The sequence below is a fragment of the Triturus cristatus genome, chromosome 4_1, assembly GCF_964204655.1.
Source record: "Triturus cristatus chromosome 4_1, aTriCri1.1, whole genome shotgun sequence".
NCBI classification, from domain to species: Eukaryota; Metazoa; Chordata; class Amphibia; order Caudata; family Salamandridae; genus Triturus; species Triturus cristatus.
The window spans coordinates 101930446-101955346 of record NC_140585.1 but is presented as its reverse complement, the minus strand read 5'-3'; the positions used below and the strand labels follow the sequence as shown (position 1 = coordinate 101955346).

At 48.3% G+C, this 24901-nt stretch overlaps 1 protein-coding gene across 4 annotated transcripts in view; it reads left to right on the top strand.

The window, feature by feature from the left end:
- LOC146839650 (uncharacterized) overlaps positions 1-24901 on the top strand; it is a 230749-nt gene that overhangs the window by 108749 nt on the left and 97099 nt on the right. For 3 of the 4 annotated variants that reach the window (XM_085651735.1, XM_085651737.1, XM_085651736.1), the window contains exon 8: positions 14906-15019. The exons of the other annotated variant lie outside the window; for it this stretch is intronic. In XM_085651735.1, the coding sequence (XP_085507861.1) occupies positions 14906-15019 (114 nt within the window). The remainder of the gene's footprint in view (positions 1-14905; positions 15020-24901) is intronic. 4 annotated transcript variants of the gene reach the window in all.

The window sequence follows — 24901 nt, the reverse complement described above, 5'->3', positions numbered from 1 at the left end:
CTTGAGGGTGGCAGCTATCAGAGGGAGAGACAGTTTTAATTTTAGTCAGCAGGGTAAAGAAGAGTTCCTTGCTGATCATAGGTAACTCAGTCAAGGAGTGGGGGTTCCTGGGCGTAGCCGATTGGTTACCAAGAAGGGGACTGGGAGGTATACTGGCTTTAATGGTGATAATTGTGTCATTAAAGAAAGAATAAACGCTTCACACAAAGATTAAGGGGCATATTCTCAAGAACGTGTGATAACTACCGAAATAGTTACTTAACGAAACCTTCAACATCGCAGTCTATTGCGGGAAAATGACGCAGTGTTAACAAAGCTTTCTCAACACTGCGGCACCATGCGATATTCCCCAGATAATGCGCAAACTGACCGCGTTAAAATCAATGCCATGCCCCAAAAATGCGAAACATGAACACAATAACAAAACAAAAACCTGCGAAAACCAGCGGCAGGCCTGCAAATCCCATGCGTCTCGCTGGAAAATGCACTACAAAAGCTACAAAAACAACACACCAGAAACAATCCAAAGTGCGTAGCAACATGGATGCACCATGACCGAGTGCAGAGGCCAACGGGAACCCCACAAGCCCCACAGACCACCAGCAAGGTACAACGTGTCGGGAAAGGCCAGGGAGTAGAGGGAGAGGAAGACGGGGTGCAGTCCACAGCAAAACTAGATCAGCGTCACAGAGGTGACAAAACACAACCAGCAACTGACCCACAATCAGACCACCTGGAATGCAGCCGGAGTGTCGAGGAGGCCAATGGAGGAGGCCAAGAGGCGCTGGCATGATGTGACAACCTAAATCAGGCACAAACCCGCTGCCACCAGGAAAGCTGCAACGGCGATGGGAGGTGGCAGTCCTGGGCCACAGGAGGAGCTGGAGGAAACCCAGGCCACAGTAATCAGCGTGTAGAAGGTGCAAGGAGTAGGGAGTCCGGACACAGCTCGAGAGGACCTGACACAACATCAACAGGGTGAGTAACGACCAGGGCCTGAGGGGACGGGGGGAGATGGGCACAATGGCACAAATGCACAACGAGGTGTAGCACACTCACAATTACACTGGATCATGTCCCTGATCCCCTTGGCACACTGCAGCACACACACATAGCAAGAATTGCACACCCACATTGACGACAACGTGGTACAATGCGAAAAGCCGACGCTGCAGAACAGAGGACACAACTGGCTCCGCACACGCACAGAAACATGCCTACTACATCTGACAGAGCAGGAAACTGTGAAATGGAAATGTACGCGTACGACCTCACATCCGTCATGTAGTCCAAATTTACAATGTCCCGCAGCAATATTCAGCACCTCCCAAACAGTCACAATGTACATTATCATACAGTCTGCATGTGAACAAGAACAATGCGCCAACATACATGTCAACATGCATCTCCCCTTCACATTGCAGAGGGGCACAAAACACCTCCTGCAGAGCACAGAAGACAACACATCTGTGATGCCGGAGAGGACCACCACACCTTCAACACCGACTCCCTACAACAGCCCATGGACATCCCATGCAACCCACCACCAGGACCGGGGCAGCCAAGCTACTTAGAGGAGAACACAGAGCCTGCCACAGACCACACAGCAGGAAGCACCCGCAAGCACAGCTGGCTCACGACACTTCACCCACCCACACATGCCACCCCAATGCCAGGTGTCAGCACGCCAAAAAGAGGTAGCCAAACAGGTGTGGGTGGGGTCCGAACCCATGGAAGGAGAACTAGATCACATACGTTGGTGTCTATTATCCTTCAGGGACCACCTACATCCCACAAAGCAGACCCACACTGCCATAGACACATGCAGATGCACATTCATAGTACAGAACCATGCCCAGGGGCACGCAAATAGCAGTCACACACCCCTGTTAGCTCTGTGTACGATGGTCCAGGCCACTCCCCTTATGAATTGAGTGGGTAACGACAAAGCTACATGTCTGCGCCCGCTGTACACAGCACAATGTAATGTTGTAGGGTCCAGGGCCCTCATGCATACAACAAGACCACAGGGAAAAACACAGATATCATGTTGAACTGGCAACGGGCACGTGAGCCCAGCCCCTTTATTGGCAGGGCCACATGTACAGTGACGCCTGTGCTGGATGTGTGTGGGGTGAGTGTAAGCCAGCCCACACGGAGTGCTTGGTGCTGGCAACCACTTGAACAGCGGACACCAGTGCAACGGAAACTGAAAACACCTGCCTAACAGAGTCAACTGCTGAGCAACATGGAGGAAGTCGTAGAAAGTCCAGAGGACACCCAACATGCAGCAGAAGTGTCCGTGAGTTGCAGTGCACTGAGGTTGGGGCACTAGAGCTGAGCGTGCTCATGTGAAGAAAAAGTCTTGGATTGTGTCCCTTCGAGATGTTCCTGATTCAGATGCAGTTGGGTGTGTTAGACCTGCATCATTTTCCTCATCAACGTCCCAGGCCTCCTACACTGCCTGAGGTGACATTGCTGGGCAACCTCTGCGCAGCACAAAACTCAATCAGTAACGGTCCATGGGTTGCGGTGCACTGAGTCAGTGGCACCTGGAGTGCTGAGCAGGGGATCAGGCAGAAGATGGCATTCACGACAGGTGCGTGCAACTCGGTCAGTCTGCCAGTACGACCGTTCCGACAGTTGGCGGTTGGAGTTGGTCCTTGAGGTGGTGGCATGTGCCTCCTGCGGTGATGCGACGTTCGGGCCAGTCAGTACTTGATTTGCTGTGTGAGCCCTGGTGGGCCGCAGTTAAGGCCGGAGGCAGCGGACAGCGCAGGGCCACAGACACATGGCGTTGATGACCCCAAGGTCATCACCTCAGAGGCCATCCAATATCTCAGAAGAAAGGGTCCCGGCCCTGACCAGCACAGAGTTAGTTGCCCCGGATGCACAGCGGCCGGCACATCCACCCTGCCATGGGACGGTGACTTGCGGTGCACTGAGGTAGGGCCACGCTGACTGGGCGGGTCCTCATCGATGTCGCAGGTGAATGTGGCGGAGGCTTGCGGGGGACAGTGGAAGGTGTCCTCCAGGGCATGATGCGGAAGGTCTGATGTTATCTGGAAGCAGCAAATGGTGGAGTGGAAAGCGACGGCCTCGTTGCCAGAACCAATTAGGTATCAGCTACAAGAGGATGAAAACTACCCCCTAGTCCATAGACTCATACACTACCAATGTACGACCAGTGAGTGTCCATGAATGTCGGGGAACAGACAGTGGCACCGGGGCTGTGGGGGGATGCAGTCTGCGATGATGCCGGTACACTGATATGAACTCTGCCATCGCTAAATCAAGACTCTGTGACCTACTGGACCGCAGTGTAGGCCGGAGGCAGTGGTCAGCAGGGGCCCACAGTCACGTGTCGTAGGCTCGCGATGCACAGAGTTAGTGACACCAGGGCAGTTGTCGGTAGTGTTCGATCACCTCCGTAACGATGATCCTATTCCCTCCGGACTGCAATGCGTCATCTTTTACGCCTCTCCTTGCGTCCAATGATATGTATTCTGCCTCTGGATAATCGATGTTCAGTTCCAAATCTGTGACCTACATGTGCAGACACGTGTGGTTGTAATGCTATGCACATACTGGGTGGCACCACATCGAAGGGAGTATAGTGACATAAACTCTTCTTTAAATAATGTTCACTGCCATGGTGTAATCAAAACTCAGTTCCAAATGTGTGACCTACTTGACCGTACTGTAGACCAGATGCAGCAGTAGAGTACGTCAATGAGAAAGGAGTAAAGCGGGACTGTGTCGTGGAGGCCGTGATGGTCTCAGAATGCTGCCAAGGTCGCTGGCCTCGGGCTTGGAGCTTGCACCGGCACATGGGGGGTCCTCCGTGACACACGCCGGTGTCGGCAGGTGATCAGTGTGGCCTGGCTGCGCAGGGGTGGGCCTGACAGGTTCGGGGCCCAGCGGGCCGGGGTACGGCAGGCGCACTGGATCGCAGGCAACTTCGCTCACGAGGATGGCGTCGGCCTTGTGGCGGGGTGAGAGGCGCCACCCTGGCAGAGACGTTGGGCATTCCAAAAGAGGACCAGGCCCAGGGCTACGTACTTTTTATTCACACCCCTACGGTAGCCTGGGGTACGCCAGGCCAACCCACTCCGCTCACGCTTACGGGGGGACGTAACAGGCAACATTTCGCGAAGTCCCCCACTGGCTTGGGTGACATGGTTGCGTTCCCTGTCCACTACACTCCATACACCAGCGGTGTTTGTCGCCATGGATATGGGTGTGTTATGCATACTGCAGTCTGTCCAGCACATAACCGCCACTCTTGGCATTGTGTACATACCCATTCATGGTTCACTTGCTTCCTTCACACATGCCTGGTTCCCACTTTTCCTCACATTCAGCTATTGTGTGGATGAGGTGCCATGCCGTTGATGGCTCATGTTCACGGCTTGCCCAGGTTACCATTGTAAGTTGTTCTGTCGTGTCTGGTGGGTGGGCATGTTCTTTTGAATATTGTATGTGATTTTGTGACGTGTGCATTGCCAGAGTTGTGAGTTGCATGTTTGTTGAGTTGAGGTGTGTGGGGTGTTCATTTGGTACTTGACAACGGGCAGTGCGTTCCCATTGGTGCCATCCTGGAAGCGCTGGTTGATGATAGACTGTCGGAGGATGCTGGAATCATGCACTCTGGCTGAGTACTTGGTGACGACATTGGTAGAGATTCCACGATGTTCGGAGGTTGCCTGCACATTGATGTGAGACGTGTGCGTTCTGTGGATTGCCCCCAACACGTGCGTCCATCTGACTATTGCGTATGGCCCTTGGTTGGTCTCCAGCAGATCCTGCGCATTGTGGTGGACGTATAGATACTGGGGTAACAGAATGATGATGGCATCCGGGAGAAGTGTGAGGGACTTGGATGCGGCTGGCTGTGAGACTCCTCCGACTCTGGTGGGTATTGGTTGGGGGGTACCAGAGGCCAACAGGTGCAGCACAGCCAGCAGCTTGGTGTGGGGTGGGATGTTGGTTGTCCGCTGTGTTGGTGCCATAGGCCTGTTGGGCGATGATGGCCAGGATGCGTAGGATGGTTGTCCTTTTGAACCTAAAGTGGGCAATGACATCCTCTGGTGTTAAGTCTGTGAGGCTGGTGCGTTTCCTGTGGGTCCGCTGTCTTTGTCCGTGCTGCCTCTGTGGTGGTCAGGAGGGGTTCCGGGGGGGGATGTGGGCCTGGGTGTGGTGGCGGTGGGTATTTTTGCCCTATTGGGGCTCCGGGCTGCATGTTCAGTTGCTCTGTTGTTCTTCATGTTTGGCTTTGGTCTGTGCTCCCTTGGCTGCTACCGGTTGTAGTCCGACTTTGCACCAGGTTGGAGCATGTGTTAGTTTCCTGGTGGTGACGTGCCTTATCGCCTGTTTTGTGATCTTATCGCAGATCAGGCTGGTGGTTGAGAATGTTGAGGTGCGGTGTTGTCGCTGCTTTTTGCTTGGGAACGCTTACTCTGCATCTCATTAGCGATAGTTGCCGGGGTCATCTGTGGTGATGTTTTTTGTGGCTGCTATCGCCAGAAATCTGGTGATGTCGGCTGTGTGCACCAGCTTGTGAATGGGGCAGTAAATTTATCATGACTTTGGCTGCGTTAAAGTGCCGTTAACTCGGAGATAGCTCCTTGAGAATATGCCCCTGAGTCAGGGTGATTTTTAGTGTTACTATGTCAGTGTTGGATAACTCGGAGACAATCACAAATATGTCTTTAGATTTATTGGCTGAGTTCAGAATCTTACCAGAAAAGTAGGTAGCCTTAGTTTGTGGGATGGAGTTTTTATATTGCTTGAGCTGGGCCTGAGAGATATCTTTTTTGTCTGGAGAGTAGTTTCTTTGTCCAATTCTATGTGGTGCGTCGCAGAGCTAGAGTTTTGTTTTAAATCTTCCGAGAACCATCTCGAGAATCGTGGTGCCTGGCCGTCCTAACTTTCTTAAGAGGAGCGTGGACGTTCCTGGCATCTGCTATCCAAGAGCTGATGTTCTCTTCATTTAGGTTGATGTTAGAATGCTTCGTAGGCAGAGTGGTTGCTAGGGAGTTGCAGAAAGCATTAATATTAAAGTGAGTCAAGTTCCCCACCAGTAAACCTGCCCTGGCTGGAGGTTTGGGAAAGACTAGATTACTAAGAGTAAACTTTACTGAAAAATGATCGGATCAGGCACAGGGGAATACCGTTAGAGTAGTCGCCCTAAGGTTAGAAGTCCAAACTTCATCGTGAGTATGTCCTTTTATATGAGTTGGGGGTGTCACATGCGCATCAAAGTTCAGTCAGTTCAGCCAGTTCCAGTGATCTTGGAGCACCCGTTTCGTCATTAGACCAGTAGTCGAAATCTCCAATTAGTAAGATTTTAGCATGGTTGATTACTAGGTGGGATATTTGTTCCACCAAGACGTGGGGGAAGTGAGGCATTTAGTAAGGGGGTCTATAGATCAGTACCCCTATTAAGGGAATAAGGGTAGAGTCAAGTTTGATGACCAAACTCTCTGCAGAGGTAAAGTCCAAGGCAGTTAGGGTGGTGAACTCCAAGTCTTCACGGATTGCAGAAGCCACCCCTCCGCCTATTTTGCCTGTGGACTAATTGGCCTAAAGAATGTAATAGCCCCGGGCGCAGGTGGGCTTGCCTTTGGCGCGCCCGCTGCTCTCCTGTGCTGCAGCCTGGATTACATGGCCATGAGCGGCTGTGGCTCCGCCCCCACCACTCCCTTCCCAGGCTTGGCCAATGTGATGCAGCTAGCGTCTAACACGGATGCAAAGCTGTGCAAGAGTACAAGTCAAGTCACTAGAAATTCCCAGATTAAAATACCAGCATTTCAAATTCAAGACAATAAAAAGGTATTTTTAAATATTTAATATTGTTTGGTATAATGTGGCTTGAAATAGCAGAAAATAGATGTTAAAATACTGAGGTGTTATGAACAGGGGCCCTAAACTATGGTTTGCCTGGGGGACTAAAATCCTTAAAATAACATTGAGCAGTTGGATCCATGGCAGCTCATCCTCTTCTGAGGGCCTTTCCATTCCACAGTCCTCATTCTTAATTTTGCCTAGATGCACCACCACACTGCCACTGCTACTTCACATGCTCTGCCATCCGGAGCTGGGACTACTCCTCTTAAACACAGGGGCCTCCAGTCATTCAGTAATGCTGGAGTTGTGTGAGCCCTGAACAAAGCTAGATTAAATTGTCTCTGTAGTCCTCGGTCATGGAATTGTTATGCAATTTCATGGTCATTTGTATAGCACACTAATCAGTGGTAAGGGTATCCAGGCGCTTAAGCAGGTGAGTTGGCAGCAGATGCCTGGAGTGTTTATCAAAGAGACAGGTTTTCAGCTTCTTGCAGAACTCAAGAAGCGAGGCGGAGTCATGATTTGGGGAAAGAGGTAGTTTCATGCTTTGGGGGAGAGATAGAGGATGGTATGGCCTCCGGCTGTGGCTTTGCAGATGCGGCGTATGCTTGCCAGTGAGAGTCCCGTTGAACGCAGGTGTCTGGGAGATGTGTAAAAGTGTATACAGCTGTTAAGGTATGCAGGGTTGGTTTTTGTGTACTGCTTTGTATGTGTGTGCGAGCAGTTTGAATTGGGTTTGGTTGTGGATTGGAAGCCAATGTAGTTCCCGAGCTTTGGGGGGATGTGGGTGTGGCACGGGAGGTTGTGTACAGGTCTCGCTGCGGCATTCTGAATGGTCTGGAGTCAATAGCTTCTTGGTGATTCCAGTGTATGCCATGTTGCTGTAATCCAGTTTGCTACTGATCAAGGTTAAGTGACTGTTTCCTTGGTGTTCTCAGGAAGGCATTTCAAGATCTTTCTTACCATCTTGAGTATGTGGAAGCAGGTGGTAGTCACTGTGTTTACTTGGGCTGTCATTTCGCGCTTGTTTTCTATAATGATTCCCAGATTTCTTGCTTTCGCGGATTCTCAGGGGCATGTTGTCTTTATAAAGGTCACTACTTCAGTTGTGCCCAGGTTCATCTTAAGGCAGTTTGTTTTCATCCAGTGGTTACAGCAGTCATGCATGTGGCGAAGTTGGTTTTTGTGGTGGTCGTCTTGAACGATAGGGAGAGTAACATCTGGGTCTCATCTGCATAGGGGAGAATGTTGATGTTGTATAATCTGTTGAATACCTTTTGTGAATCCAAAAGTCAAGATTTTTATCAGTTTAGTAGTAGTAAAGTTAGGAATCCTAACTTTACTACTACTAAATGCCTTTTGTGAATACCGAAAGTCATAAAGTTAGGATTTTGTTTTAGATTACTTTTGTGAATCGGGCCCTGTGAGAAGTTGGCCTGGTATATGCTGGTCACTAGTTAAAGTGGCCACCTTGCATCAGTCCAATTCGACTCTTATGGTAGATAGGTTTAAGATAACCTTTTAAAGAAAGCTATCCTAGTGGTAGCTGTGGAGAGCAGCCTTCAGGCTAAGTCTCAGAGGAATGTAAAGCAGCTTGTTTTACCTTATAATCTCTTGAATCACTAAATGAAAGGACACCACACAGGTATATATATAAAATATATATGTATTTATTACTAACAACTCTCTGCTAATTTCTTTATGAGATTAGAAGTCAGGAACATATGCACAAATCAACATTTCACAACAAGTTCAGCACAAATATGGCTGGGGCCCTAGGGGCGTACCAGACCATATACTAAAAAAGAGGTTTAGGAATATCAACTTGAGAAGAGACAAGGCCTAGGGCCTGCAGAAGCGCTGGGGCCTCACTAATCCACCCAAGGCAGGTAAGTAAAGGACCCACGGGAGTCGCATGCAGTGTGAGAACACAGCCGCGGATACCAATAGACTTTAATGGAGCAAGTCGCTGTTGGAATTTTAAAGTTTTAGGATACTTCGGGAGAGTCTACAAGCAAGTCACTTACAGGGTAAGTAGTTCTAGAGCCAACACACACAGGAGCACCGTAGTGCAGGAGTTACCTCACCCAGGGAAGCAAGGTGCATAGGTGTCTTTTGGTGTCGGGTTGCGGCGTCGGTTTCAATGGGAGACAAAGAAGACTTGCTGCTTGTGAAGACAGAAGAAGTGTACGGTGGAATCCAAGGCTGGATTCAGAAGAAAGAAGACCTGAAAGCAGAGGAGACAGTGTTCAAAGTCACTTGGCAGTGACCCGGGGCAAGGAAGCTGGATGCCCACAGTCGTCGGGTGATTTCCGGTGATCACGGGTGTCTAGACTCCTCAGCTACGAGGTCCAGGAGGCGTCGACGACAACCAGGAGCTGGATTCGACGTGTCCCACGAAGTCTGCAGCTTACTGCTGTGTTGACGACCATATTGGAGCCAACAGGCCTAGGTAACAGCAAGTCTTGTGGAAAGTGTAAAAAGTCAGCGGTGCAGACCAGCAAGGTCTGAGGGACGCACCCAACGAGGGTAAGTCAGGGCAGGCCTGGAGCAACCAGGAGAGCCCTTTGGTTTTGAAAAGTCTTCAGGGGACCCACAAGCCAACTGGCAAGGGATCGCGAAGATGCCTCGGGAGGATTCACTCACCAGGAGCCCACGTTCACTTGGTATGAGGTAGGCCTCTGATCTTCAGAGGAAATCCTGCTAGAGGCTTGGACCACACGTGGTCCAATGCACACGTTCGTAGAACATCGTGAAGGGGTTGCACTCGGAAATAGTGCCGGGTACCCAGGTATTGCAGTTCCTCGTCACTCGTGGGGTCCACTTGCCTCAGCTTCGCTGGGGACTCACGATGGCCTTGGAGAAGTCAGAAAATCCACTTCCGGGGCTGCAGGGACTTCGGACTCCGGCGGGAGCGGGAAAGTTTGCGACCGTTGATTCAAAGTCACTCCTTGACTCCAAGGGAGATTCTTCAGTCTTCCAGAGGTAGTGGAACGTCGAAGGTGTCAGGTGCCCCGCAAACGCGCACACAGAAACGCCGGGAGACTCACTTCCGGTTGGAAGGGTGAGTCCCGGTCTAGTGGTTGCAGCGCACGAGAGGTCGAAGGAACACTTCCGGGGGAAACGCTTACACTGCGCGTTTCCCGCCGGCTCCGTGCTTCGTATTCTACTGCATCCCCCGAAGACGTGACTGCGGAGTTCCGATCCCCGCAACCTGGTTCCAGTAAGTTGAAGACGTGCTTGTGCATTCCTTCCCTCGGCGCTGGAGCGCCCCACTGGGTATCGAGAATTCCGGCCACAGAGGCTGCCTGAATCCCAAAGCACCGGAGTGCTAATGGGATACTTGTATATATCGTTGGAGACCTGTTTGTTCGTTTAGCGCAGGAGCGCTTGGGGGGTGTTTTAGTTTATTTTCGGCGCAGGAGCGCTTAGGGAGCTCTTTAGTTTACTTAGCGCAGGAGCGCTTAGGGAGCACAGTTTGTTTACATAGCGCAGGAGCGCTTGGGGGTTTTCCTCAATCCTACAACGCAGGAGCGTTGGTGGGATACTCTTGGTTTAGCATCACTTCAGCGTGGGTGTGCTTCTGGGGGTACTGAAGTGTCCATAGCGCAGGAGCGCTACTGTGACAAAGTACCCACTTCATTTGGAGCTGTGTTCAAGCACCTACATTGCCTTTGTTATAGCTTGCCCCCGTAGTTTGCCGCCTTATTGCGCAAGAACATCTTTGCGCATGGTTTGACCTTTCTTTCAACTCACCGGCGCAGGTGCGCCTTACTTTGATTTCGGAAGGAGTAGTGTCCAGGAGTTCTTCACCCTGAGCAGTGCTGATTCTGGTTGCCCTGATCCGAAGAAGCATCGGTGAGTCCCCGGAATGACTTTCTTTTCTGTGTGTGGGTTGGCGTGGGTGCTGTAGAACAGGGGTTAGGACTCCTTATCGATTAGTTCTTCCTCTCTTCCATAGGGCCCCTAGGATACATCCACACCCAGCCACTACGTCCTTTTCTGGCTCCCTTCCCTGCGTCCATCTCCTCTCCGTTGGTTCCTACTATTCACGAAGGTCAGGTGGGTACAGGGACGGGTGCTCTTGTCGTCTCTGCGGAATCACCTCGCAAGCAAAGGTGAGTCTTGTGAGGTACACGACAGAAGGTCCAGGATTCTTCTTCAGAGCATCGTCCAGGGTTTGCAATGGCAAGGGTTCCCTAACTTATACTACAAGGAAGGGAGGGACTAGTTCTATGACCCCTCCGATGGGAGGGTCAGGGGAGTGGGTGGCTATGCCGAGGGGCATCTCGGCATTTGGGTAAAAGAGAGGTTATGAAGCATCCATTAGAACAGCCAGACTTTGAGATGTCTTTTGAAGCCTGAAAACCCAGTGCATCACGTAAGATAAAAGGTAGCTTATTCCAGTGATGAGGAGCAAGATACGAGAAGGACTGACCACCATATTTTCATGTTGTAATATGCAGAGTGGAGAAGGAGCTGGCTCCTTGATCTGAGATTTCTTTGGGGGGAGATAGGGAACCAGTTTGTCCTGTAGATATTTAGGTCCTTTGCCTGACAGAGCTTTATAGGTCAGGCAGAGGAGTTTAAAAATTGCTCTTTTCTTTACAGGTAGCCAGTGAAGGGCTTTGAGCAGGGGGGCTGAAGGTGTGCCCGATGGCTGTTTGTTAACCAGTCGGGCAGCAGTATTTTGTACCACCAGCAATTTCAATTGGAGGGATTTGTTAGATGCTGTGAGCAGCGCATTTCCAAAATCCAGGTGACTGATTATCAGAGCCTAGACTAGGGTCTCCCGAGAGGTCAGGGGGAGCCTCTGGAACACCCTCGTAAGGAGGCACATTACCCCAAAGCATGTGCCACAAGTAACGGTCACCTGAGCTTTCATCAATAATTTGTTGTCTAACAAAACACCTACGTTTTGTACTGTGCTTTTGGGAGAGGGAGCTGGTCTGAGCTCGGTTGGCCACCAATCTGTTGTCCAAAGGAACTGCGCTTTTCCAAATAGTATAATTTCAGTCTTGTCCCCATTTAACTAAAGGCATCCACAGAGCAATTTTTCTCATGCATGCAGTAAAACATTGTTTAACATTCTCTGTATCTTGACCGAAAGAGACGACCAGTTGTGTGTCGTCTGCATATGTGAGTTTTTTAAAGCCACAGGACTTGACCAGCTGAGCGAAAAAAGGGTTGCGCTCAGGGCTGAGCGCTGAGGAACTTTCCTGCCCAGGGACAGAATCTTGAATTGAAAAGGGCCAAGTGTAATTTTTTTAGTCCTGTTCCTAAGAAAGTCTGTTAGCCAGTTCAGTGCATTGCCATGAATTGTCATTTCATGAAGTCATTGAATCAGGATGGGATGTGACACAGTATCAAATTCCGCTGACAGATCGAGAAGGACCAGCATAGCTGGCGTGCCTATGTCCAGGGAAAGGCTGAGTGAGTCAACTAATGCTACAAGGTTGGTTTCTGAACAATGGAAGGGTCGAAAGCCTGATTGGGAAGAGTCCAGCTGGAGATGCGTCTCTAACTAAAAAGAAAGTTGTATATTGACATGGGATTCCAGCAATTTGCTGATCGAGGGCAGGAGAGAGATAGGACAGTAGTTTGCCAAATCTGTGGGATTGCCATGCATTTAAAAAAAAAAAATAGGTGTGACATAGGCAGCTTTCCATTCTCTACGCACTGTAGCTGAAGATAGGTTTAGGTTGCATAAGGATGTCACCGATGGTGCGAGAGAGGACATAGATCCACCGGGGAGCCAGATTTCATTGAGGGTAAAATTGAATGTGTGTGATCGGTTCAAATCTCTCCAATATAACCTGCGAATTGTTACTTGAGAATTTGTCAGGTTTAGTATATTTCAGCATTGTAGTGTTATTATGAAAGTTGTGATAGATGTTGTCCATTTTTGTTTCGAAATGGGTAGCTAGGGCGTCACAGAGGGTTTGGGAGGCTACTGTGGCTGGGCTGCAGGCACGGGGATTAGAGTGCTCCTATAAGACTTTAAATAACTGTTTAGCGGAGTTTTCTGCTCGGTCAATTCTCCTTATAGTGTGGAGTCTGCCGGCTGTTTTAATTGTTGCATGATATGCACCTAACGATTTTTGTATTGGTGTCAATCGAGGCTGTCTTTAGAAGACCTCCATATACGGTCCAATTTCTTACAATTAGATTTGTCGGTTTACAGATCTGTAGTGTGCCTGGGGTATTGGGTCGGGACAATTTAGTAGTATGGGTTCTATAGGGGGCGACTGCATCAAGTGCCCCAAAAAAGGAGTCTAAAAACTTATCCCAGGCTGAGTTAATGTCCGGTATATTATCCAGATCAGGGGTCTTGAAAGAGGCTTGAAAACTTGCTGCAGTCAGCTACTTCCAGCATCTTGTTCTCACCTTTTTCCTTGTTTTAGATTTCGTAGAGACGGATTTAGAGGGGATTTTGAATTTAATTAAAAAAGGATCTGTCCAGGTGAGAGGTTCAAGTGAGTCAATGTGTAAGCGCTGGGAGTTAGAGAATAGGAGGTCTAAAGTGTGGCCAGATGAATGTGTGGGCCCTGTTTTTATGAAATGTAGATCAAGCTTTTTAAGATTAGACAATAGGTTCGAGACGTCTGAATTGGATGCAAACTTGGCGTGGTAGTTGAAATCTCCAATTAGAAGGACGTTTGGCATAGATATCATGTGAGGAGCTCATAGTTCTACTAATTTGAGACTAAAATCTTTCTTGGGACTTGGGGACAATACACTATGGCTCCATATGTCATCGGTTGCTGCAGTGAGGGCAGTCTCAGTGAAGTTAATTTACCAAAACCATTATTGCGATATGTCAAGGAGCTGGTGTGTGTTGATGTGGTAGGAGAGCTGTGTATTTATGCCCTTTCCTTTACTTTGGCTGGGTAGGGAAGAAGGGAGATAGAGTGGTAGTTCCCAGTTGTGCGTGGTCTGCAGGGGGTTTCTTGAGCAGTGTGTTGATCATTGTGTGTTTCCAGCCATCCAGAGACATCTCAGTAGTGATAGGAGTGTTCATGATGCAAGTGAGGACTTCGCTAATAGGATCGGCTCCCATGGTGTAGATGTGGTGGAGGCAGGGGTTGGAGGGTGGTCCCCGAATGGACGACTCTCATGATGATCACTGTTTCTTGCATGCTGAATGTTTTCCAGGCGATCAGAGTTTTGCTCTGTGTGTTTGACGAGAGAGTGGATGCGCTGGTGTAGGGGTTTGGTTGAGGGGCGAATTTATATATGGTGTTAATTTTATCGTCGAAGAAATCCAAGAGGTTGTCACATATTTCCTGCCAGGGGATGATGCAGTTAGTGGGGCTGGTTGGAGAGGTGAAGTCTTTGATGATTGTGAAGATTTCTTTTCTACTGTTGGAGATGTTGTCTATGTACTCCGCTAGGGCCTTCTTCTTTAGTTTTTTGATAAGTTAGTAGCTGACTTATTGGGAGTGGGATCACAGCCTCAAAGGAACTCCCGACATTCTTCCTAGCTGTCCTGCTTCTTCACCATATAAGAGTAGCGGATTCTGGTGCTCCAGAACAGTCTTGCCTATACTTTGGGAGCTTGTGACAGTGAATTCTGGCTCAGGACTGTTGCATTTGGATTTATAAAAATGAATTTCTCTTGAGAGCTAGGCGTAGGGAGTGAGTTGGACTTAGGATGGAATAGGGCTAGCCAAGACCCCTGACCGAGGATTGTGTTCAAACCTCTCCTGGCAGCTTTGACTGTACACAGTGATGGTCATGGACGAAGGAGCAGTACTACGGGCATGAGGAAGAGGAGTACACAACCTATAGAGTAAACAAAGAGTAGACACACTGTCTACTGGGTCCTGCTCTAGTGATGAATTTCACACAAAATGGGGAACAGATCCTGAATTCATTACAGCAACTACAGACTCGGACAGCATTCCATGTTCTAACCAGGCGTCAGCTGACTCACACTGTCACTATAAATACTTAACATAGAGACTCAACCCATCAGTAGTTTGGCTGATGGTGAATAGAGCTAGATGTTGGGGTCTGTATCTTTCAAGATCTCAAGTATTAGTTTTCTCCACAGCGATCACAGAAATACTGCGCCCAGACTGCTGATGCCTCAGGTGATGGAAGCCAGGGAGAAGTTGCTAGTTTACCAGCCTCGCAATCTGAAGATCAACCAGCGACAAGGCGGACGGTGAGCATTTGACTGCAGGAGCCTCAAGGCATGTTTCAAGCTTTAAATACCAAAACACAGAGAAATACTGACCTCCGGTCCGCTCAAGTGTTCACATAATTGGTTGGAAACAAGGGGAGCCCTGTGTACCTAACTACACACCTGGGTATCAAAAGAAAGGTTTGCTTTGGAATAGATTGTCTACAATTTGAATGATATGATATCAACAAGTCTTTTCTCAAGTCAGCCCATTCCTATATGCATTTTTATTTTTCAATCAAATTTAAAAACTTATGTAAATACAGCATTATATGGACATGGATTACAAGAGCCGTGATTCTGAGTTTAGCGGAGAAGGCATTTCTCCAATAAATGTAAGTGGCCATGCTCAGATTTACCATGTGCAGGAACAACAGGCCACATTTTACGAGCCCTAGAATTTGACCAGTAAAATCGCTTTTTGAGAATGGGCTGCTTAGCAGCCTATATCAGTTTTCTTTCCCCTTTCTGACTCTGAGCCACAACACAGGGAGCGGCTGGTAATATGTGGACAATGTAGGGGCGATTGAGAGATTGTGTGTTTGGGGGATGAAGGCTATTGAAGAAGTGAGATACTATTAGATTTTTGATTTGTTATAGGAGATGTGTGAGGTGAGTAGCGGATGAGGTTAGGAAAGTTAGAAAAGACAATTGTGGAATGGAAATGGTAATAAAGATGTGTTGGAGTGTTATAATATAGGGATGCTGTCATGGATGAAGATTGGTAGGAGAAGAGGGAAGGAAGGGATAGAAGGAGGGAGTAGAGCAGGGTAGACTTTAGTGGGTAGATGGACATGCAAGGCAGGAGGTGGGGGAGCTGTTTTAATCATGTTAGTGAGGTGTGGATAAGTAGAAAGTGAGTGGGGTAGGCTAGCTGGATTGCGGTTGTTAGTTGGGGTAGAAGTGTGATAAGCGAAGGACTATGAGTGTGTTGTAGAGTATGAATGAGCGAAGGAAGATGAGTAGAGTTGTAGGATAGAGGTGTGTGAATGTGGATACATGTTGGTTAAATACGTCGGAAGTGCAACTAGGGTGAAATTGTTGCGATGTGTTGGTGAGTCTGTTTAGTGGGTAAGTAGTAGAACAAATTCATGGAATTTACCCCACGAGTCATTATCTTGCTTTATTGTTCGGAGAGTGTTAGACTTGGGGGTCTCTAGTTGGCACAGGTATGCACTTGTGACAAATAGGGAGCTCCTCCCCTAGTCAGGGTAAGGGGGTACACTCCTAAAATAACCCCTGCTCACCCCCTTGGTAGCTTGGCACGAGCAGACAGGCTTATCTCAGAGGCAGTGTGTAAAGCATTTGTGAACACATACAGTAATCAAGTGACAACACTACAAATGGACACCACACAGGTTTTATATAAAAAATAAGTATTCTTTATATAGATTTACCACAAGACTATTAAATGACAAACATACACAATACTGTTACTTTAGATGCTAGAATTTTGCTTAGTTCTCTTTAGTTCTTAAATGCGACACTTTAAGTCAATGTACCTTTTAGATGCGACACGCGGGGCAACGAAAGTGTTGCAACGATGTTGATGCGATTAAGTTTTTCGTGCAATGAAATAAAGACGTGAAGGTCTTCCAGATACGGCACGCTTCTCCGATGTTGTGAGAAGACTCGATTCGATGCTTCAGCTGCAGCGGCGACACACATTACGCGATGCGACGACAGCGGCCTTGGCAGCAGCACTCTTCTCCGACGTTGTGAGATGCTTCCGCTCGATGCGATGCTGCAGCGGCGACACCCCTTTACACGATGCGACGACAACAGCTCCGACGGCGGCACACTTCTCCGTGTATGCGAGGTGCTTTTCTTGATGCGGTGCAATGCGACAACTACGATGGCTGTGATGGCGACACGCTTCTTCCTCGATGCGAGACTCTTTTCTTGATGCGGTGCAATGCGTCAGCTACGATGGCTGCGATGGCGACACGCTTCTTCGGCGTTGCGAGACACTTCTTGGATGATGTGAGACGCTTCCGCTCGATGCGATGCTGCAGCGGCGACACACTTTACGAGATGCGACAACAACAGCTCCGACGACAGCACGCTTCTCCTTCTTTAGTCGCGCTGGGGGGTGAAGTCTGTTGTTCCTGAGACTTCAGCAGGAGGCAAGCTCTTTTCCACGCCCTTGGAGATCCTTCACAAGTTGAGCAAAAGTACACACAAAGTTCCTTTCTCCTCTCTTTGGCAGTAGGCAACCACTGCAGGCCAATCCCCCAGTTTCAGGGATAGTTCCTCCTCAGCTTCTTCTTGGTTCCTCTCCTCAGCAGAGTGTTCTTCTTGTTTTCCCAAAGTGATCTAAATTCTTGGGATCAGGGTCCCAATACTTATACCCCAAAATCCTTTGTCCTCTGAGGGCAGAGGGGCCTTTGTCTTATTCAAACCAGTTCTGGTCAGTCCTGGAGCACTTTGTTTACCTGACTCCTCCTTTCCTTTCAGAGTGCAGGGCAGAGACATCAGAGGCACCACAGGAGGTGGAGCCAGCATTGTGGAGGGAATGCACAGCCCTATTCAGGTCCCAGGTGCAACTCCTCCCACCCACCCATCTAGATGCAGATCTCTCTATTCACCACTGGGACACCTCACCCTGTGTCCTGGAATTCCCCAGCCCTGTCACTCAAAACTCCAGACAGGGAATACACAGCCTAGCAGTGTCAGGTTTGAATGGTTAGACAAGAAAATGCCTACTTTCTAAAAGTGGCATTTTCAAACACAGAATGTTAAAACCAACTTCACCAAAAAATGCATTTTATCATTCTGAGTTCAGGCATACTAAATTCGAATTTCTACCATGTTCCCTGAGTCAGTTAGGATTATAAAATGAAATAACCAAACTGCCCATTCTGGCCTATGGAGAACAGGTAGCCTTGCAATAGTGAAAAACGAAAATGGCTGTAATTCACTATTAGAACATGCCACACACACCACAGCATGTCCTACCTTATCCTTACAATGCACCCTGCCCTTGGGCCTACCATAGGGGTGTCTGATATGAAGAAAAGGGAAGGTTTAGGGACTGGCAAGTGGGTGCACTTGCCCAGTCAGCATGACAGTACCAGACTGCACGCAGGCTCTGCAATGGCAGGCCTTAGACACACTTTTACAGGCTGCTTCTGTGGGTGGCACAACCAGTGCTGCAAGCCCACCAGCAGTATTTTGAGTTACAAGCCCTGGGCACTCCTGGTGCACTGTACTAGGGTCTGACAGGTAAACCAAACCAACCAATCATGGAATCACTAATTCGTACATCAATTTACAATAGGGAGAGCATATGCACTTTAGCACTGGTCAGCAGTGGTAAGGTGCCCAGAGTAATTAAACAGCCAACAACAGGTCAGAAAAAATATAGGAGGAAGGCAAAAAGTTCAGGGATGACCCTGCAAAAAGGGCCAAGTCCAACAGAGAGCTATTGTGAGCAGCAAGTGTACCTGTTTACCTCTTCTGGGTGGGATTGTGACCAGAGTTTCTGGCCCTAGGCCCTTTCAGGGCCCTAACAGGTAGTACCCTTAACAAGACACCGATTACCTGGATGCCCAGGCTAGACTCAAGAGGTTCTGCTTAAATGAGTGCTCTAGAAATCATGTGACCTGGACCAATGGGAGCCCTGGGCCCTAAAGTCAATAGAAACCCAAGCCCTAATCTCTAAAACCAATAGAAGCAGCACAAATTCTGTGCCACCCTAAAGGACCCCTCACCAAGCACATGGAGGGATGCTATCGCAGGCTGCGTGTCATGGTGCAGATACAAGTGAAAACATGACATGTCCCATTTCCCTGTGTGCCATGTCCCCTAACACTGCATGAAATATTTGTAAGCCACCCCTACAGCAGTCCTGACAGCCCAAGGGCAGGGTGCTGAATATTAAATATGAGGGCATACCTGCATGTGCTGGACAATGGTGAAAACAAGTTCTCCAGCTACATGATGGATTCACTGAAGATAGGGATGTTTGTTTTCAAACATCTCCTATTGATAAACACACACTGATTTCAGTGTTGGATTTCCAAATACATGCACCCAGAGGACACCTTAGAGCTGCTCCCTGAAACCCTACCAGCCTGTGTGTTCCCTGACTGGTTTCTGCCAGCTTGCCACCCGAGACACTGTTCTGACCTCCTAGGGTGAGAATCTTTGCTCTCAGGAGACCCAGAACAAAAGCCTGTTTGGGAAGAGGGTGTAATCCCCCCTTCCACAGGATGACTTGCTGATTAGCCTTCCTAGGCTGGCAAGCTTCAATGAGCTAGTTCCTTCCTTTGAAATGCGAATCTGGCTCCACCTCTCAGAAAAGAAAGCCAACCCCCTTTTCCAGAGCCCCTTTGGAACCTGGACAGGCAGGAAATATAGCTAGTCCAATAGGCTTGCCACCCCAAGGCTAGTACCACCCCTAAGTTGGGCTGAACCGAGATGAACAGGATTTTTTTGAAGTAGCCATCTTTTTGATGGCATACTTAGGAATTCTTGTACAGGGTTATGCCCACTTCCAACAAGAAGTAGTCCTACAGGGGGTGACCCCAAGGGAAAGTAACCCATTGGCTACTACCCTACACTCCCCTAAATTCAGTATTTATGGGGGTCGCTGACACCAGAAGAGCAGATCCTGCCGACCTGAAGAAAGAAGATGGACGAGTCAGACAGAAAGGACAGAAGCCCCAGCAACTGACTTGGCGCAAACCCTGCCAGCCTGCCTGATGACTTCACCTATTGCATGAAAAGTCGACTTGTCCTGCAGCTGCCCTGGCGACCTGCCAGCCTTCATCCAGTAACCAATACCTCCTGAAACACAGCGGAACTGTCCCCTGCATCCGACAGACAGCAAACAAAATACCAAGAGAATTCTGGCCCTGCCAAAACTTGATGCCGCCAAGCACCATTGCACCTGAGCCCCCAGCCCTTGTTCTAGTGGGACAATGGTGTCAGCGTGGTCTCCAAGCCCTCAAGGTACTGAGTCCACTGTGCAGTGACTCCTCATGAACTCCCCGATGTAGCCTGCAGCCTCTGTTAGCAATCCCCCTCAACGCAAATATTGCAGGACGGAAAAAATCTACACCCCAAAGACCCTCTGCACCCGAATGACCCACCCCAACATCGCAAGAACTGAAGCCACTAGTTGGTTTCATCTGACTGGTCTCACAGTCCCCTCCTGCAGCCTCTTTCCACTGCAACCATTCTCCATAGGATAACATTGGGCATCTGTTAATGTTTGTCAGATCTGCACACGGCCGCCCTAGTGCTGCTGCTGGTGATGTTCTGCATTGGACCTTGCACACCTCTCGCCTTAACTCCTGGGGAAGGGTCTTGTAAGTCGCTCACAAGAACTAGGAAACCGCATTTGATTTTCCCCCCATAGGTTAACATTGCAGAACTTAGAAATTGCACGGTCGACTTTTCAAACTGAAAAGTATTTCTCTTTAAAAACGTACTTACCTAAACCATTTTCTTCTGATGCCTAAACATGTATAAAGGTACTTTCTATATTTATAAATTGGTGTGAATCTCCTTCTTGAGTTGTTTGTCTCATTTATAGACCTTTGTGTGTATTTTCAGATGTCTTGCACTCCTGGCAAGCTCCTCTGTGTTAAGCCTTAGGCTGATCAACCACACTACCCCCTAACAAAGCACCTTGGGATTGCCACAGCAAGCCCCTGTCCACTCATAAGCGAACCCCTGGACTCTTTTCATGATATATCTAATTTTGATATATCTATAAAGACCCAGCTTCCTACACTCTAGCCATAAGACCTGGAACTATGTCAGAGTACCTACTGCTCACTGGAATGCGTACTCGGCTGCGAAGTGGAAGCATGCACCCTTTCTAATTCAGGAAGTGCAGGTGCACAGAGTCTGCAAGTGTCTGCTCAGGTAATGCAGGTGATGGGAAAATCTGTGGGCCCAAATGGAATTCTGTGCCTTATCTACCTACAGAGTGTCAGCCAACTTGTAATCAAAGACTGGTTACACCACCTTCTTTACCATTTCCTTCGTGTGGTGGTGTTAATGAGTTTTGAGAAAATTCCTAGCATTTTAGAGATGTTTTAGTGGGAAGATAACTGCAGGTTCAGGACAGATGTGTGAATGTGCTCAGCAGTGTGACACAAGGACAACGCACGTGCATAGTAAATCTGGCCCTTAGTATCATGCATAGTGGTAAGAGCTGCTTTATATGAATTGGTTGACCAGGGGCACTCTGCCCTCATCCTAGCTCTGGTCAATCTACCGGTACGATTCCTAATCCTGACTTTCACATACTTGACCACAAAAGGAGGAGGGGACCCTTCTCCTGAATCTGAGTACTGTAGCAGGGACAAATGATGGACTACCTTCTGGTTGCAGAATCACAATTGGTATTTTCCTTGACCTTTTAACTCACATTAGGACTATTTTATTGAGTATCAGTATCAGATCATCCAAACATAGACCATCAATGTCACCGAACAGTCTTTCATGTAGACCACCATCCTCGTTCACGCCTGGATCTTGGCAAAAGGAACTGCGGGATTGATCCACCACCAAAATCCTCATGCTCTTACATATTACCTAGCATCACCCGGTGTTTGCTTTTCATTCATTCTTTGCCCTTTCAGGGTGCAGCCAAGGAGATTGTTAGCGTGGTTGCCACTTAGTTCCCCATATCTGTGGCTACATTTTTAAAAGATGATTTTCTTTTTTTTAATTGTGTCAAGGGTTTTCTTAAGAATGTCCTCCTTTTGCATGACTTTTGCAAAACATTAGGGATTTGATCACCCCCTGTCGATTCAAATAGGCCTATATAATTATCAGTAAGTATTTTTAACTGTGCAGGAAATAAAACCCTCTCACCAACATGTATCAAATGCATAAAAAGTGACGTTCCCGTGGCGATAGGGGCTTGTACATATGTCCCTGAGTCTCTATCTCTTCAAACCAATAGTGAAAACCCAGGTCCTGGCCACTGGGCCACATACCTCCCTAATCTATTCCTGCTCCCAGAGACGTTTTAAGGCGTGGGCAAAGTAATCTCTAGCCCAGGGCCCCACCCTTTCAGGGGGCCCCATGATAGAGCCAGTTGTCTTCTGCAGAAAGTTTTGCCCTGATGAGCTTGCATAAAACAGTTTGTTTTAAATAGCATTTTCCTTTAATTTATTTTTAATGTGGGTGATGTGGAAAAGTCTATTCCAGACATTTTGCAGACAAATGATGTGTAAATTATGATACATGCACTACCCAGAACAAAAGTTTCTTTTAGAGCAAAACAGGACCTCACATATGGGAAATGGGAGGGTGTCACAGAGACTATTTGCAGTAACATTTAGTGAGCTGCTGCTGTGTTACAATATTTAAAAAACACAAGTCACTTTCCCTAAATATTAGATGTAAACACATTTAGAATTTGGAGGAGTGTACCTGTGCACTGGCAGTGACCTGGCCTAACTGGGCATGAAACAGCTGAAATTGGATCATAAGTTGCAAATAGGGGCCCCCAAAATACGGTTGGCCCTGCCTCCCAAAATTCTTAGGAGGTCCCTGTCTCTTCCAGTGGCAAATTAACATGCTGCCTGCAGCACCTCCAATTAGGATTGCAGGACCATAGACTCTCTCCCCTTACAAAGCGCCAAGTTTTAGTCAACTATCACAACAGCACATACACCACATGCAAAACATAAGTTCCAGCAGCAATTAAAGATGGAGCTACTTATGGGCTGCCCTATTAATAGGGTTAGGTGTTATGGCTTCTCTGTTGTTACTGCCTGCCTATGTGAGCAAGATTATGGGGATTGTAGTTGCTCTTAAGTGTTGTAAAACAAAGAGTGAGAAAAGAGACTGTATAATATAAGCCTCCAGTCTTGTAATAAAACGATGCTGCCACCAATGTCCAGTGGAGTCATTGGTCGTTTTAGGTGTTTTCATCTAGGAGTCGTTAGCAGGTTGGTTTCCATTCGCCAAGAAGCTTTCTTATGATCTTGCCAGGAGGGATCCTCTCATCTGGGCTTTGGGAGAGGGTTCATGCCCTGACTGTCATGAGTTCCTTTATATGTACCTCCATTGTCATTGTTCTACTTGACCTGATGGCACTCAGAAAAATTAGTTGTCTAGAAGTTCTTCTTCACTCGTCTACAGCACGGGTTTGAATTTACGATTTCTGTCCTCTGAAAGGGAACAGTGGTGGGTGAGGTGGCAGGCTGCCTCTTACCTTGGTGTTGCATACAGAGGCATTTTTGTAGGCATAGGCAAAAGTGGGCTATTGCCAAGGGGTCGCCTTCCAGGAAGCCCCCTAGTAAAGTGATCAGATTAGTTAGAGCTCCAACTGCAACAGAAATTATAAAAATATTTTCAAAATTGTCAGCTGAACAGGCCCACTGTGCAGAAGATTAGTGTGCTTGTCCAGCCTGCCTAACCTTAAACCTCACGCTCTTATAGAGTTGGGGCAATTACATTAAACAATTGATCTGCATTTTGTTTCTCTCCATAATTCATGTCATCTCTTCCGCCTCACCCCCTTTCTTTGCCTCTCTATGTCTCTCCTCTATACCTATCGCTGCATCTCTGTGTACCTACCCTCATTCAACTCCCTGTAACTCTCCTAGATTGACCTCAACTTTCTTTTAATTTACCTCTCTCTCACAACTTCACCTCTCAGTTCATACCACTCTCTATGCCTTCTGCTACGTCGCTGGCTCTCTACCTACTCTCTGTACCTCAACTCTCTCGCCCTCACCCACCTCTCTGCACCCCAGCACTCTATTCTCATCTCAGCCTTTTGTAACTCTCCTTCATTCATGTCCCCTTTCTTAAACTAATCTCTCTTTACTTCACCTCTCCATTTCTCCTTCTCCCCATACGTAGTTTCTCTATGTCTCTGTCAGCTCTACCTCTTCCTCACTACCCTCTACCTTGTATGTGTCACTAGCATATGTCTCTCTCAACCCCACCTGTCTCACTTTATCTTTCTCTTGCTTTTTTTTCTCTCTCACTACCCATCTTCTTAGTTTACATCACCAATCATTCAGTACCTCACCACCACCTCTCTTTCTCTCTTTCTCTCTTGAAACCTCTGTTCCCTCTGCTTCAATTCTCACACTATCATACTTCTTTCTCAATACCTCTCATTCTCCATCTCTACCTCCTTTTGTCTGTTGTTGTAACGCCCTGAACGTCTCAGGATCGTTTAACAGACACGACAATGAGGACGCAACCACTTGTGAAGGGTTAGTTCTTTTAATGAAGGCAAATAAAATACAAAGAACAAACAAAAGTTATAGTCACTGGAATCCTCCAGGCTAAGTACGTTACCAGCCCACAGCACGGATGGTCCTAACCGTCCTCTGCATATACGCCGATCCCGGCGTATGCCAACAGAGGGCAGAAATGAAATGGCCGACAATGCCAATCGGTAGGCTGTGAGGGGCACGAAGAGTGTTGGGGAGAATCGAGGAGTCAGGGAAACACCCAGCCGGGGTCTCTACCTGAAGGGAGCAGCCGCTCAACCTCTTCCTCAGACTGCACCGGGACGCGGAGTCACCTCCTGGTGATGCGTCACCGATACCCCAATCACAAGCAAGAAGACTGAACCGAGAGCAGCCGCTCGATCGATCCTGTGGACTTCCGAGTCTGTAACGCGGCAAACACCTCCTGGTGTGCGTTACAGCTGGCAGTCCCTGTGTCTCTGGTCGGGCTGGGAGTTACGACTCCAACCAGCAAAAGCGCCACTGCGCTTGGACTCAGCCGAGTCAAAAAGCGAAGCTCAATGGTTGACCAGTAGAGCTTCCGGGTCCTTCACAGGTGACGATGGGGCAAGACACGGCCCAGGGAGTAACGACTCGACCTACCTCCGTTCTTGCCTTACTGGAGCACCACTCCGGAACACTGCTC